Genomic DNA, 15,172 nt, shown 5'->3' with positions numbered 1-15,172 from the left:
TCCAGGATTAGCACCAGCCACTGGTGCTCTAAATTTCCTTCCTCTTCTTTTTGGTGAAAGGCAATTAGTGATGCATTAGTTCCATAACTGTCAAAACCATTGGGATGAACTACCATGCGAGTGTGAAAAGTAGCAAGCCACCTCTATAGGTCAGTGATTCTATGTAAATCGTTATAAATATTTCCTATAATCACTTCCTTGATAACTAACTGAATGTTCTTTCCCATTTAAATATCCACAAAAACAGAAGAAACCACCTTTTGCTGGGTATGAAGCAGTGATTGGGAATAGTTGGGTGCTCGGAGCACATCATGGGTACTTTCTTGGTGTGCTCCTGGCAGCTGTAACTGCTGCAACAGGGTTGTGTGAGATGGGGAGCTGCACGCAGTGTCTTCTTACGCTGATTCATCCAGATAGACATTCAAGGCTGTGTGTGTCAGGAGGATGCTGCCTTCTATATGTACGTTGCCCCTGAGGAAGAAGGCAAAGCAGAATATTTTTGTGATAACGTAAAGCTAAATTTAAAAATGTCTGTTTGTGCTATAATTAACTTTAAAGTGACAGCTGTCACGCCGCACATTTCCTTGCTTAAATGGGAAAAGTAAGAAATGTTTTCACTCCGTTGAGAAGGATGAGAAAGATCTGGAAATTTGATGCTTTTGATAACGCTTAGATCCAATTTTCACTTAGCACAGCATAATAAACGGTCTCCAACTGACACCCCTAATTGGAGAGGAAATTTCATTTCAATTACTTCTGCTAGGAATTCAACGTTGGGACAAAAGCACTGACTGTTGGGGGGAAAACAAAGTTCCTACCTCATCTTCTGGTTATTATTATTATTAAAGCTCATCATGAGAATTGTGTGTTTTGTGTTGAGTGAGCTGCAGTGGGTATTACTGTAGAATCACAGAATCATTAAGATTGGAAAAGACTGCTAAAATCTTTGTCTGATGGCATCCCATCCCACCATGCCCTCTGACACATCCTTCAGTGCCACAGGTCCACGGTTCTTGAACTCTTCCATGGACGGTGACCCCACCGGCTCCCTGGGCAGCTGTGCCAGCACATCACTGCTAGGTGAGAAACCCGCCTGTTGTACAGCTGAGAGATGAGAGTGGTGGTGGAGGAGTACTGGGAGCTGTCAGTGGGTTCTCTACATGTGATATTTATGCTACTTAACTACAATGGAAGAGGCTGCTGTGCCAAGAATGGAAGGATGGTCCTCCTAATATACAGAATAAGGGCAAGGATTCAGGGAACGTTGCCTGTACTGTTTGTAATTTCTAGTTGATCAGGGATTGTCTGTGTATGGTAGATTTTAAATTTATTATGAATGCTTTTGTGGTCTTGCTTCTCTTCAGAACAAAATCCAAAGTGTCCTACAGAGTTAATGCTGAGGTTTTGAGCCTGGGAAGCAATTTGTTCTGGTGGAAACCCTCTCATTCAACCAGCTGGCTATTGCCCAGGCCAAACCAGTTTTTCGAGTCAGAACTTCTGCGGAGTGGAAACTGAGCAACATGCAGATCGTTGATGATTTTATGAATTGCTGGGATCTTCGGGAAGAGGTGGCTGAATGTAACATGATTTTACATAAAAAATGGCTGTTGGGGCAAGAGTCTGGTTTCAGAAGGGAGGGGATGCTGTGAGTGGGGCAGTGGGCAGTCGGGGGCCGGGCCTTCTGAGGATTGAGAGCACGACAGGAACGGTGCACGTGGGCACGCGCCTGGCCTGAGATGTGCAGGGCTTGTGGTTAATTCAAGGAGACACATTTGGGTTTAGGAATCCTCCCCGTGTCTGTGCATCTGCTTATTTCAACTGCTGTTTGTCTCCAACAAGTGCATTTTAAATGCAGAGTGTCTGTCAGCGTGGTGTCTGGTGATTAAGCGCTGCAGAGTGATGTTTTGGTGGGGCTGGGTCACCATAATGTTGTGGGGAGCCTCACCCTTGGCTCCTCAAGTCTTGTGTCTGTGGTGGTAACAGACTGTGCTAGGGAAGGGCCGATGCGAGATCAGCTCGATATGTTGGCACTTAAACACTGTGGGTACTTCCAGTTGTGAGGGACTTTTACCTGCGCAGTGATGTTCCTCTCTGCAGGCCCACGTGTGTGCCCTCTGTAGGACTGGACAAGGAGCAAACAAAGCAGTATGCCCTCCAGGATGCTTGGGATTCCCGTTACCTCAACGGCAATTGAATGCTGACATGAACTAGGGATTGTAAAGCACCTTCAGGCAAAATGTTCCTATAAAAAACAGACTTCATTGGAAGAACTGTGAGGAACATGATGTGGTATGTCATCTTCTATCACCGTGCACCTTCCTGGAGGCCAAAAACCTCAGCCAGGTGCAGAACGCTTTTTGTACTGACCACCTCACCATGAAACTACATTGTTGTGGTTTTTTTCTAAGCATGAAGGAAAACATTTCTTAAGTATTTTGATTCTACACTTAGAGCTAATTATTGGATGTTCCCTGAATAGTCTTTCCCACTCCATAGCCTGACCTATTTTTGATTTTTTGCTATTATTTCCAGGACTGCAGAGTAATACCTTTTACAGTAGATGTATAGTTAGAATAATAAGCAGTTCAGCAACGAAAACTCCCAGCTTTATTCCAAGAGTCTTAAAAGCTGCTTTTGGTTTTGAAGACACAGAATATGCCAATCTTATCAAGCTATGTGTATTGCTTCTGTATTAAATTCTGCAGCTTGACTAGGGCTGCATGAACTCTGCTGTTCCGTCTCTGCTCTTCCAGCTGCTCAGTAGCAGGAGAGGCCTGCAGAGAGGTGCTACATTTTCTCCTTTTTATCTGAATACTTCTCAGTTATTTTCTCTTCCATCTTCTATTTCTACTTCCTTTTGATTTAATCACTTCTATTTTTCTTCTTTCTGTGGCTAAGCAGAAAATGGTTAAAAAAACAAACAAACAAACACAACAACAAACATTCTTGGTTCCAGTTTCAGTGCACCCCTCTGCCTGTTTTTACATGTGCAGAGCACAACCATACTGCTGTGTGTAAATCTGTGTTCTGTATAGAAAAGGCCACTGAGACACTGGTATGGAGATTATTTCCAGAATAATGTACTATTGGAACAGTTTTTAAGTTAGATATGTGATTTATTGTCACTATGCAACTTGAAACTACAATTAACTGATACAGAGCTAATTTCAAACATCTTTTGATGCTTAAATGAAGAAAATGCTCTGAAACAAAGAAAACTGTTCATGTTAAGCGCTATGTAGCAACAGGACTGCTCATATCCTGGTGCAGAAGATTGCTATTAAATCTCTGACTTTGGAATTGTGAATAATGGTTTCTTTTCATTTTGGCTCACATATTTGTTTTCAGGATGCATCTTTGGAGACCGTGTTTAGAATGGGTCTGTTTTATTACGTGCCTCTATATCCTTATATTTATGGGGTAAAAAAAAAGCTTTCAAACACTATAAATGCACTTTGTCATTTTGTTCTTGAATTTGTTTGCTCAAATTTTTGCAAGCAAAAGAAGTGTGATAATCTGTCTTCTATGACTACTGAGACACCCATTGAAAAAGCAGTCATGCTAGGTGAAGCATTTAATAATAGAGTTGGTGGAAACGGGAAATGAAAGTATGTAGTTATGTTTAGTTTTCGTTAAATTGTCCTTTCACACTTTGTGATGTAACTTCAAGGCAGCATCATGCATAACACAACTGAAGTAGGAGATAGTAATGCTTGAGGAGGTCCGTGTACGTTTTCTCCCATTAAATACTGTCTATTTTCATTCTGTCATCTCTCTTCTGTAATCAGAGATTTTTTTTTTCTCATCATATAAGGATGAATATAGCTTTGAAACATGCTTGTGAGGGAGGAATGTTTCAGAATAGAGTGGTTTGATTTAGTTGGGAATGGCTGTGCCAGTCATGGTAATTTGTTGTGACATTTCATTTTGTTTGGCTTTGCAGTAGCTCCTGTGTTCCTCTGTTGTTAATAATGCAAAAGGCCTGGACTACACAGCACGATGCAGGCAGGTGTACAGCAACCACACATATTAGGCAAATTAAACATAAATTAGACACTAACTGGCAATTTCAGCCATTTCTTCACAATTTCTTAACATGAGGTTGTATCATTTTTTAAATTTGAGCTATAAATGAAGAACTAGAAGGGTTTATCTAACAAATAGCTTGTTTGAGATGAAACGAAATTACTTTTGTGCATTAATACTTAGATGTTAGTTTTCTTCAAACAAAAGAACCAGTCTACATCCAACTTCACGCATGCATTGCTTGGCACCTTGTTCCCTTCAGCTTTTGTGTTTGCTAGCAGGCTGAAACATACCACCCCGGCAGATGTTCTACACATTTACTGTCCATGTTCTCCCTGGATATCTATACTGAAGTTCGGCCCACACTTTACAGTTGGTAGAAGCCCTCTCTTTTATCTCCATGCTCCTTGCCGCACAGGTGAGCAGGAAGGGATCCACCCCAAAGGTGGGATGTGCAGATGGCTGCAATAGCTTGTAGGTGACACAGGGAGGAGGGAATCATAGAATCGGCTTGGGTTGAAAAGGACCACAGTGATCATCTAGTTTCAGCTCCCTTGCTGAGTCTGTCATGATGGAGGATCTGTGGTATCTAAAGATGGCCCCGTACTTCCATCCTTCATATATTCAATGAGTATAATGCTTTTTCCTTAAGAGAAGATAAGTGGTTATTGTAGGAATCTGCAAACCAGACCTCCACCATGAATAATAATGTGTTTTTTTCAAGTTATTCTAGGATGAAAAAATTTTAAACCATTCTGAATGTAGAAAAAATAATTCATTGTACCAGATGCTTACTTATTGTTATCTATTTTAGAGAACTAATTATTCCTGTTGTTGGTAGTGCTAAAGCTTACAAAATTGCTTCCATCCTTGAATTACTATAATTAAGGCGATAACTTCCACATCTAGTTAACATTGCTGTGCAGCTGGTGCATTCATTGACATGCAGATTTCAGATTTTGTAAATTTTCTGTCATTGTGAATAAAAATTTTAAATACTTATTTTCATTTCCAAAATCTCTGTTTCTCATAAAGAAGTCTTTGTAAATCAAATCAACTGAAACTAAACTCCTGTAACATCAGAGGAAAATCTAGTTAAATTTGGTTAAGTGCTCATAGAATCATTAAGGTTGGAGAAGACCTCTAAGTTCACCCATTCCAACCCCGGCCCACCCCACCGTGCCCCCTGCCCACGTCCCTCAGTGCCACATCTCCACATCCTTTGGACACCTCCAGGGACGGGGACCCCACCACCTCCCTGGGCAGCTGTGCCACTGCATCACTGCTCTTTCTGAGAAGTTGTTCCTAAATCATTAAAAGGGATCATAAACAATGATTAGTAACAAATGTGATTAAAGCTATGATTTTTTTTCTGTACATATTGTTTATTTGCATGCACAACATCTTCTGTCCTGAGAGTGTTTTCTAGAGAAGCGCGTTATCTTTTTGACAAAATACCTCATTGTTCGTTCCTCATGACCAGCACTGCAGTGATATTACTGGAGATCAGTCCCAAATTGCCTTCTGGTGGAGGTTTGTTGGCTGGGGACAAGGTGTGCTGGGGCTGCACGCAGCTCCCAGGTACCACGCATCCTGCTTGGCACTGCTGCACAAGGTTGCTGCTGGCTGCCGAGCGCATTGCAGCGGGTCCAAAACTAGTGTCCAGTTACCAGACCCACGTCTGATGTCCTGCAGTGTTCAGTTTCAAGAACACATCTTGGAACGCTCCACTGCACGTAACAAATGTTATTTTTACTGTGGGGAGAGATCTCAACTCACAAACAGTAGAGCCACCATTTCCGTGGTGATGGCAGAGGCATTGTTTCACCTCTCTCCACGTAAACTCCCGTCTTGCTGTGCTTGTTCTGAATAAAATCAGGCAGCTCTCATGCTCCCCTGGGCTTGCAGGTTCCTGGAGTTTGGCAGTGGCCCTGCAGGGCATGCAGCAGGGGTTGGCTCTTTCCAAGTTATGGAGTGGGATCTGGGAAAAACCTTAATGAGTCCCACACCAAACTGTGAGGAGAGGAGGGTCGGGGACCTTGTGTGTAATGAAAGTAGGAAAGCTTTGGCTTACAAGCACATAGTAGTTCTCAGAGTCTCTCTGGACTGGTTCAGAACTATAATTTTTTTCTTGTCAGTGTACTCTGAGTTGTATAGTTAACCTTTTCCCTTTCTACTCTCTCCTTCTATTCCTGGTTTTTATGCAGATTGGATTGTTTTTAGAGGGTTTCTTGCAGAATTCATGAACAGTAATGAGCAATGATGTAGTGTAAGAGTTCAATAATATGATCTCCTCACTATTGGCCATGTAGCCCCGTGCTGAGCCCCGTCTGTCTGGCTGAAGTGCATCTTCCAGGAAAGCATTTTGTCTTCATGTGAACTGTGCCAGCACTTAAATTGACTCGCTCAAATTTCTTTGGCACAAATTCCTGGTTAAAGCTAGCTTTACTTCTTTAATATTCAGCTGTTCTTCTTTAGAAGGTGCTTAAATGCTGTTGTGATGAATTCCTGAGGTTAGCTGCCCAACTGGAGGCTGCACGTTAGCTCTTCATAGAATTATAGGATGGTTTGAGATGGAATGGACCCTTGAAGACCTCTGGTCCAACTCCCCTGCAAGGAACAGGGGCACCTACAGCTCCACTTCTCCCTTTTTATTTTCTTCATTTTTGTGACTATGAGGTCTTTATTGCTGCTTTTCTGTAATTTCTCATTGATTCCAAGTTCTCTTAGAAGTTATATCTATCTATGTATCTATCCAGAGAGCTCTCTTCAACCAGTCGAGAGTGCATTTGTGGCTGTGTGCGTGTATTTTTCCCATCATATAACATGAATTCAAGAAATTGGAAGTTCTGTTCTTAGCCTTTATGTCTGAGCTTTGCCTTATTGCCAGCACATGCGGATGGTGTAAATGGCTGAATGGGCCCCAGTGATGTTCCTCCTTCCCTGGTGAGAGATCCAGCGAAATGGAAAGTTACCAAATTTTGGGGGTATAAAAAGAATATTCTTTATTCCTAACTTGGGCAGCTCAAAAACCGTTCCTCCCCTGGGTGCATTGGTGCAAACCTGACCTGTTTTAATGGGTCTCAGCTGTGCTTTGCTCTCCAGCTTAACCCTCTGTCTTTTGAGTTGTCCTCTCTGCAGCAATGGCAGAGAAAATGGGTTTGTAAAACCTGGTCCAGTCTGGCAGATGCAGCCATCAGTTAAATAGCTCTGAGCTTGAGACAGCTCTTATTCCCCATTATTCTGTGATTTAAATATACCAACTTTCCAGAGGACGCTCTGGGCTGTGATGATGAGTGTTTTAGTGACTCCTCTTAGCAAAAGGATGCCGCCACGGAGGACGGAGCTCTCTTTTCTCATGACACTAGTGTTCTGTATTGAGCAAGATCTGCAGTTTTTACATGGTAATTTACATTAGAATGCTCAAGGTTTTTTTTATTTCTCACAGTCATCTACGTTACATTAGAATACTCAGCACTTTGGTGTTGTGAGAGACTTTCATCGTGATGTAAACATAGTGATTATCTGCTACTAATGTTGGAATTGAGTATTCTGTTTTTTTTCAACAGTTACTGGAATAGACTGACTGAACACATTAAAAAAAAAATCCATAAACTGAGATTTTAAGCCTCTTAACATCAGGTCGTTCGTTTGTCTGTATGATGTACACAATGGCAATCAGTTTTTGGATGGAGTGTTGTTGAATAATACATGAATGTAAATGAAGATTGTATGGAATCAGTTGGACAATTTTGAGGAATGCTTTAAGTACACTAAAGAGCCTGAATAGCAGTTAATGGCGCTTCAACTTTATTCCTGTTTATTATGGTTGGCAGTTCCCTTGTGCTTTTTTCTGCTTCGAGTTCTCCAGTTTCCTACAGAATAACAATAAGAGGTCTTACAAATAATAACAGTCAGATATACTGTATCCTGTGGCAGCAAAGCAGTTCTGCATTAAATTGTGGTTTTGGCAGACTGAGCGCATCTATCGGGGCTGCTCCAGGTGGGATGGGGGCAGGTCACAGAATCACAGAATGGCCAGGGTTGGAAGGGACCTCAAGGATCATGAATCTCCATCCCCCCTGCCACATGCAGGGCCACCAACCTCCACGTTTAATGCTAAACCAGGCTGCCCAGGGCCCCATCCAACCTGGCCTTGAACACCTCCAAGGACGGGGCATCCGCAACCTCTCTGGGCAGCCTGTTCCAGTGCCTTACAACTCTCTGGGTAAAGAATTTCCCCTAAAGATGTCAGCCCTGGAGCCACCGTGGAGCTCTGCTGGGCAACCTAAGCGTGTGTTGCGTATGCACTGTATGTATTCCTATATGCCACAGGAAAATGGATGATCAGCAAGGGGGTTAAATATCCAGTAGGCTTTGTTCAGGACCGGGTGAAATGAGAATGTTTCACTTGCCCATTATGATTACTTCCGTCATCTTTAGAGCTAAATTGGGCAGAGGGCTGTTGGAAGCTCACCTTGCATGCTTTTCAGTAGCCATTGAAAATTCATTGGGCATTCAGTAGGCATGTTTGTGCTGCTTCTAGCACATTAAAACGTATATTGCTGACAAAGTGCCTTTTGGCCCTGTATGTTTGCTTCGCAGCAGTCAATATCAAAATCGAGTGAGAGAAGAAATATCGACCCGAATCTGAGAGATTATTCTCCTTAGCTAAAGGCTGTTCTTTAGGACCAGCCTTCGGGTGCTTTGATTACTCTGGTTTTGCCTCATCATCTGTATCTCTTTCTTCCAGCTGTCGGACAAGCAACAGAAAGAGTTTGATTGTAACGTCCAGCACATCCCCGACTCTCCCGCGGCCGCATTCCCCCCTCCATGGACATGCAGGTAACTCTGAGGGCTGCCGTGCTGGGAATCGTTGGGAAAAATGTCGGTGCTCATTGCATTGAATTTGAACACAGAATCATAGAATGGCTTAGGTTGGAGGGGACCTCAAAGATCACCTTGCTCCAACACCCTGCCATGAGCTGAGTTGCCTAACGCGTTGATATTCCCCATCAGTGTGCCATCTGCGGTCTCTATCTGCTACTCTGAGCACACGAGATGTTTGAAAATTGCTTTATGCATTGCTGCCAGTTTTATCACTTCAGCAATGGTGAAATGCTCATTTCCAGGCAAATGGGCAACTGCTTGTTAGTCATCAGAGTGAAGTGTGGAGAGATGTTCTTTCTAAAGAAGAAGTGTTTATTCAGTCTGCGGTCACCACAGAGTTTTAGAAGGGGTCATGCAGTGGGTTCAGCAGCTTGCCTGAATAGCGTGTTCCCTTGTTACCTTTATGGGGAGAGAGACAGGTGATGTACACCTCCATTGCTTTCAGTATTTCAGAATGCCAGAGAAAGCAGTTGGGCTTCAGGTGTGGCCCTAATGGGTACAAGTTGAACTTAAAACAGCCCAAACGTTGCCACACATATTCGCCCACTGTTGAGCCAATGTGGAAGCACATCACAGTTGTGTGTAAGTAATTGTTTTCATTACAATCAGACTTCTCTCATCCTACATGGCAGTATGTCCTGAAAGTACTTTCTGGAGATTGAAACAAAGGAAATGCTGAGAAAGGACAGCAAAGTGGTGGTGGCTCAGGGAGAAGGAGCCATCTGCTTCTTCTTGCAGAGCATTGTGCCTTGAGAGGGACATTCAGCCAGCTGGAAGGACAGAAGTTCTTGTCCAGGGATACCCGTGAAAGCCTCAAAAAGTCAGATTTTCATACAGATTTGCTGAGTATGCTGTAAAGCCCTGTCATGAATGGCTGGGAAGTTGCTGTACTCACACTGTTTTTTAAATGACCCATGATTTTCATTTTCCAATCTTAAAAGTAGCATATTAAGGCTATTTTCTTTTTGTCACAGAGTTGACCAGATCAATCTATGTCCGTGACAGGGGCGACAGGCCTCTGCCCTCCCCCCCCACTCCAGTCCCACAAAAATGGGAAGGAAGGAAGGGAGGAAAAGAACAGCGGCAACAATCTGTGGAGGAAAACTTATTTTACTATAATATCGGAATACAGAATAACACAATATATACAATTTAATTGAAATTGAGATTAATAAATCAGACAAGATAAGAGAGAGGGAGTTCCCGGGACCGATTCAAACCTGAAAAAGCTTGGAACGGCTAGGAAAGCACCCTCCAGCACCCACTGCAAGGCAGCAAGAGAGCGCCCCCCCCACCCGGAAGGGCCAGATCCCGTGACTGCTGTGATGTACAGGGATAGGTACTTGGGATTGGGGCAGTGACACTTTAATGCCCCGTACACTACATGATGTTTTGATGTGGAATACTGAAACCCATAGTAAAAACAAACAAACAAACAAGAAACATAGAACCATAACACTTTTTCCTTCAGAATCTCAGATAACTCAGATAAAGTATTTTCAAATGTAACTTGTTGAATTCATTACTGCACCAAAAGCTTGCATTTGCTAGAGGAATTCCACTTCACTCCAAACTCCCTTGGCTCTCTTATGGGTGTTTATGGTAGTGATAGCTTTGTAAAATGTGATATTTCTCCTGGTAGGGATTCTCTGCTTAGTTATGTTGTGCTCCTTACTTTATATTAAGAATCTGTATGTATGTTGAATTTAATAAATTCTATGTCAGCTATATAAGCATTTAAGTAAAACGGTGGAGAAAGGTGCTCCTCGGAATATGAAAGAAGCAAGATGCTTTTGCTTTTCAGATTGCAATAAGATGTTGATCTGATCATTGCTCAGAAGACAAAGGCAGAGATGTTCACACCTGTATTTTCTTTTCTCCCATCTTTCAAATCAAAAATTGATCTTAGTGTTTTTGATGCTGTCTTGGGCTTTGCAGGCTTATCTTTTATTACATATGTGACTGTCTGGAAAACTAGAGTAGCTACTCAGTGGTAGGTCGTCGTCTTTAGCAGAAATTGTCAAATACTTCTATTTCTAGTTCTAATGTTGCATATGGGATTTGAAACTATTAATTAAAAAGGACATCCTATGTGACCTCCAAGAGTTGCAAGCAGAGAACAAGGAGATAAATTACTGGTAGCCTCAGTTCCCTCCCATTACTGTGCTTAGGAGTTTTACCTGAGTCAAGTAATTTATTCAAGAGACAAAAGTAGATGAAATTTAGAGTAGATTCACAAATATTTTCTTAAGAAATATCATATATGAGATGTGAATTTGAGAACAGGCTGTGATATTTGTTTAGTATTTGAACAGAATCGATCAATCTGTTTGTTCAGACACACACTGATAAGTCACTAAAAAAAGCTGGAGCCTCTCCCATCCCTCTTGCGTTGTGAACACGCAACCTCCTCTTCACGTCCATTGTGCACCGCTTCCACAAATGAAAGGAGTGACAAGCATACAGGGGAATAAGGAAGACTTTCTAAAAAAGTTCTGTTCAGAAAATGGAGTTCTTTATGGCATTAACTGCAGGAGTTTCTCTTTTGTATGTTCTGTTCATGAAGGTGGGGTGTGATGTAGCACAATCCTTCCTCCTAATGAACACTGGCCCTGCAAACTACACATTTTAATGTACAGAGCAGCTTCAAGATAGGATGTCAGGCAATTCCATATCCCCCAAAATGGAGAGGAAAAGTAATACTTAAGAGGTCTAAAGATGAAAGTAAATCTGAACAATTTTTAACTCTGCCATGAAAACATTTTTGAAAAAATAGCTCTTAATGGATTTGAAGTGCACTAGTTCAGTTTTCAAACTTTATGAAATACTCTGTTCCAAAATTACATGGAGCCTTGTTATTAAACAGCTACGACTTGTTAATGTCATGGGAAAGCCACCCTTATTTACTCCCCCATATCTTGACTGAAGTGCAGTTTTGGGAAGACAGGTTTGAAAATCTTCCTTGTATTTCTTTCAAATCAGAGGAAGGAAGGTGTACACACACTTTCCCTGTGTTTGTATTTCTTCAAAATGTTTTTTTTTATCTAACGTACACCTATTACAGTGTACACATTCTAAGGCAGATTAATACATTACCCTTAGACTGTATCTTACAATGAAAAGGTTAAAATAAATCAGAGAAACAGCATCATCTTTATAGTAAGAATGAGAGATTCTTGAAGCTGGATGAGGGAGGTTCACGCTGCTGTAAACTGCTTCCCGTGCTGCCAGGTTACAAGTGGATACACTTGTCCCTGTTCCTGTCTGTAATAATGTGTGAAGGGAGCTGCTCACAGGCAGTGTGATAATACTGAATTCAATCATTCAGTCTCTCACTGTAAGTTCAGTTCCTTCTTCTGGCTTTAAAAAAGGAAAGAGAGAAAGAGAGAGAGAGAGAGAGAAAGAAAGAAAGAGAGAGAGAAAGAAAGAGGGAGAGAAAGAAAGAGAGAAAGAAAAGAAAGAAAGAAAGAGAGAAAGAGAAAGAAAGAAAAGAGAGAAAGAAAGAAAGAAAGAGAGAGAGAGAGAGAGAGAAAGAGAGAAAGAAAGAGAGAGAGAGAGAAAGAGAGAAAGAAAGAGAGAGAGAGAGAGAGAGAGAGAGAAAGAAAGAAAGAAAGAAAGAAAGAAAGAAAGAAAGAAAGAAAGAAAGAAAGAAAGAAAGAAAGAAAGAAAGAAAGAAAGAAAGAAAGAAAGAAAGAAAGAAAGAAAGAAAGAAAGAAAGAAAGAAGAGATTATTTTTAAGTCTTCTATACACTTCTTTTTCATGTATCAGTGCTGTACAAAAGTGCACGATGCTCCTGCTTCTTGATCCAAATATCCTTGGATCCAAGGGCATGAACAGTGTATCTGCGCAGTGGTCAAACAGTAAAACTTGTGCAGGGTGTGTTGTGTGCAGCTCTGGATCCTGTCCTGGTCATCAGAGCTGCAGTTCATTTGCACTGTGTGCATGTGATCCCTGGATGCCAGACAGAAGCCAGGATATTCGCTTTGAGCTGGGTGGTGCATGGGATGCTGAAGTGATTGGAGTCATCCTAACATTGGGATGTGCTAGAATGCGGGAAGTTCTGTGACGTGCAGTAGGATGTGTTCTGCTTCTGTTACTATTCAGCAAATAGCATTAATATGTAGATGGCCACAACAATTGGACCTTTGTTTTTATTGCATTTCTCAGAATCTCAGGAGCAAGCATTACAAAAAGGTTCTAGTTTGAGCTTTTGGACTTGTTAACCTGTGCGATGTCATCATATCTGTAGATGGCAGCTGAGGCTTTTGCCTGTCTCCTCCCTGTAAGGTCTGTTTTCCTAGTTTCAGAGCAGTACAGGTGCTTTAGCTACCTCCTTCTCCACGTGTCCAGGAAATGTAAAAGTTCATGCCTGAATTATTAACATTGATGTAACTGCGTTGATTTACCTAATGGGTAATCATTCTGCGTAACAGCCTCCCCTGAGACAGTCATTCCAGGTTCAGAAGGAGCCAACTATAACCCCTGAGCAACAGGGGAATTTACCTTTGCTAACAGAATAAATAGAGTTTCGATCAGCCTCGGTGAACGAGAGCATTGCAGTAAGGCTTTTCTTATTAAAATTCCTTCAACTAGAGCAGATGCAGCAGTACTGGGAAATTTTAGGGAAAGTAGAAATTCCCCTTCTCCCTGTTGTTGTTTTAAAAGCTTCACCCAGACTTGAATTGAGTAGAAAAACTAATTGCTTTTCATTTTAAAACTTGAAGCAACTCACAGGGGATCTAATTAAAATTCCAGTGTCTGGGAGGAAATATGCTATATAAATCTGAAAAAGTTGTTACTTAAAAATTAACAGTATCTCCGTACCAGATTGTGCAGGCTCAGAAGGCTTCGAACACCCACATAGTTAATTTCAAAAGTTAAAAACTGTCATTACCCAATTTGCTCAGTTACTCTGAAATCCTATTTTGATCATAATGTGGAGAGTTTACAAAAGATTGATGAAGATATTAAACAGACGATGACAGTTCACTGCCTGTTTATAACAGCAGTGGGCTTTTTGTTTCGAGAAAGATCATCTCGATGCCAGCAAAAGCAGCAAATCTGCGGTGGGTATGTGAACACCCAGGCTCCTACCAGGACAGGCTCCTTTGCTTTGCTGGGATGCCTGCACTGCTTCCTGCAGGACTCATTCTGCCACATCTCCTGATCTTAGCTGCTCTTTCAGCTTTCTGTTCTCCTAGCAAATACGTGGCAACCCCAGCCCTAGCCTTGTGCTGCTGCGGGAACATGTGCTTCTGCACCTTGAGTTGGTCATTTTGTTGCTATTGTAGCTTTTTTCACTGTTCTTGTAAGCTTGCAGTGCCATCTAGACTCTGAAAACTAGTCTTAGCCCAGCAGTAAAACGGCTCTGTTTTTTCAGTGTGCCCATAAGGAGCCAAGTGAGTGCAAGCTTAATAAATGAAGTGCCAGTATTTGTCATCTTATTGATTTCTGGTGGTGTTTCTCTCCTTGCTGCCCACGATACACTGGGAATGGGTTTGGGGGCAGTCGGTTTTGGGTGAAGGCATGCATTGTGTCCTATTACGCTGAGCTGTCGTTAGTTCTTAACTAATATTTTACAACACATTAAACTCAAACCAAACAGACCCACAGGAAAACAAGCTTGTTGCCCACACCCTTTGTTTTTCATTCAGTTTGCTCTCGGTGAAGCAGATTGTGCTGGATCATGCTTCCCTCCCCAGCTCTCCCATCACCCCTTGGCACACAGCACATCAGCCGGAGGCTGCTGTAATCCCGACCAGCTGCTCTTGTCCCCGTGCACATGTAGGCCAGATGGAGCTGCCCGGCGCTGGGACACCGTCACGGCCTGGAAGCGTCGGCTCCTTCCCCTTCCCCCTTCCTACCTGCATGTGTGTGTTAGGTGGGAGTGACTGCAAACCTTCCAGTGAGCACAGTGCTTGTCTTCGCCTTCTGCTCAGCATAACACTTAAGGTACACGAGTAACTTTTTGGGGATTAGCCCATTGATGATGCTCACTTTTAACATGACTTTTTTATGCTACACCTGAGGACCTTTCTGATGACCATGTAGCTTGCAGAACATTGCTTGTCCTGTATCCGTTTGTTTTCCTGCTCATGTTTTAATGTTGTTTTTACTCAGAGAAATTGCTGCTGGCGTATGCTTACTATGGGTAGTTTCTCTTTTGTGCTTGTATTAAGGACCTGAAAGAGCAAACCACTTAAGAATATGCCTGATAGAAAGAGTACACTCGCTGACATGAAGCTACTAATTCAT

The 15,172-nt window shown here is 42.1% G+C and overlaps 1 protein-coding gene across 1 annotated transcript in view; it reads left to right on the top strand.

The window, feature by feature from the left end:
- The window catches only part of MAST2 (microtubule associated serine/threonine kinase 2), a gene marked incomplete at both ends in the record, with an annotated part of 161,343 nt that overhangs the window by 95,735 nt on the left and 50,436 nt on the right, over nucleotides 1-15,172 (top strand). Inside the window, one exon of the mRNA XM_079535767.1 lies at nucleotides 8,780-8,871. Coding sequence (XP_079391893.1) covers nucleotides 8,780-8,871 — 92 coding nt within the window. The remainder of the gene's footprint in view (nucleotides 1-8,779; nucleotides 8,872-15,172) is intronic.

This window comes from Tetrao urogallus, assembly GCF_951394365.1.
Source record: "Tetrao urogallus genome assembly, chromosome: 5".
In the NCBI taxonomy this organism is placed as follows: domain Eukaryota; kingdom Metazoa; phylum Chordata; class Aves; order Galliformes; family Phasianidae; genus Tetrao; species Tetrao urogallus.
Note: the sequence above shows the minus strand (reverse complement) of the source record. Positions and strands in the feature narration are given on the sequence as shown.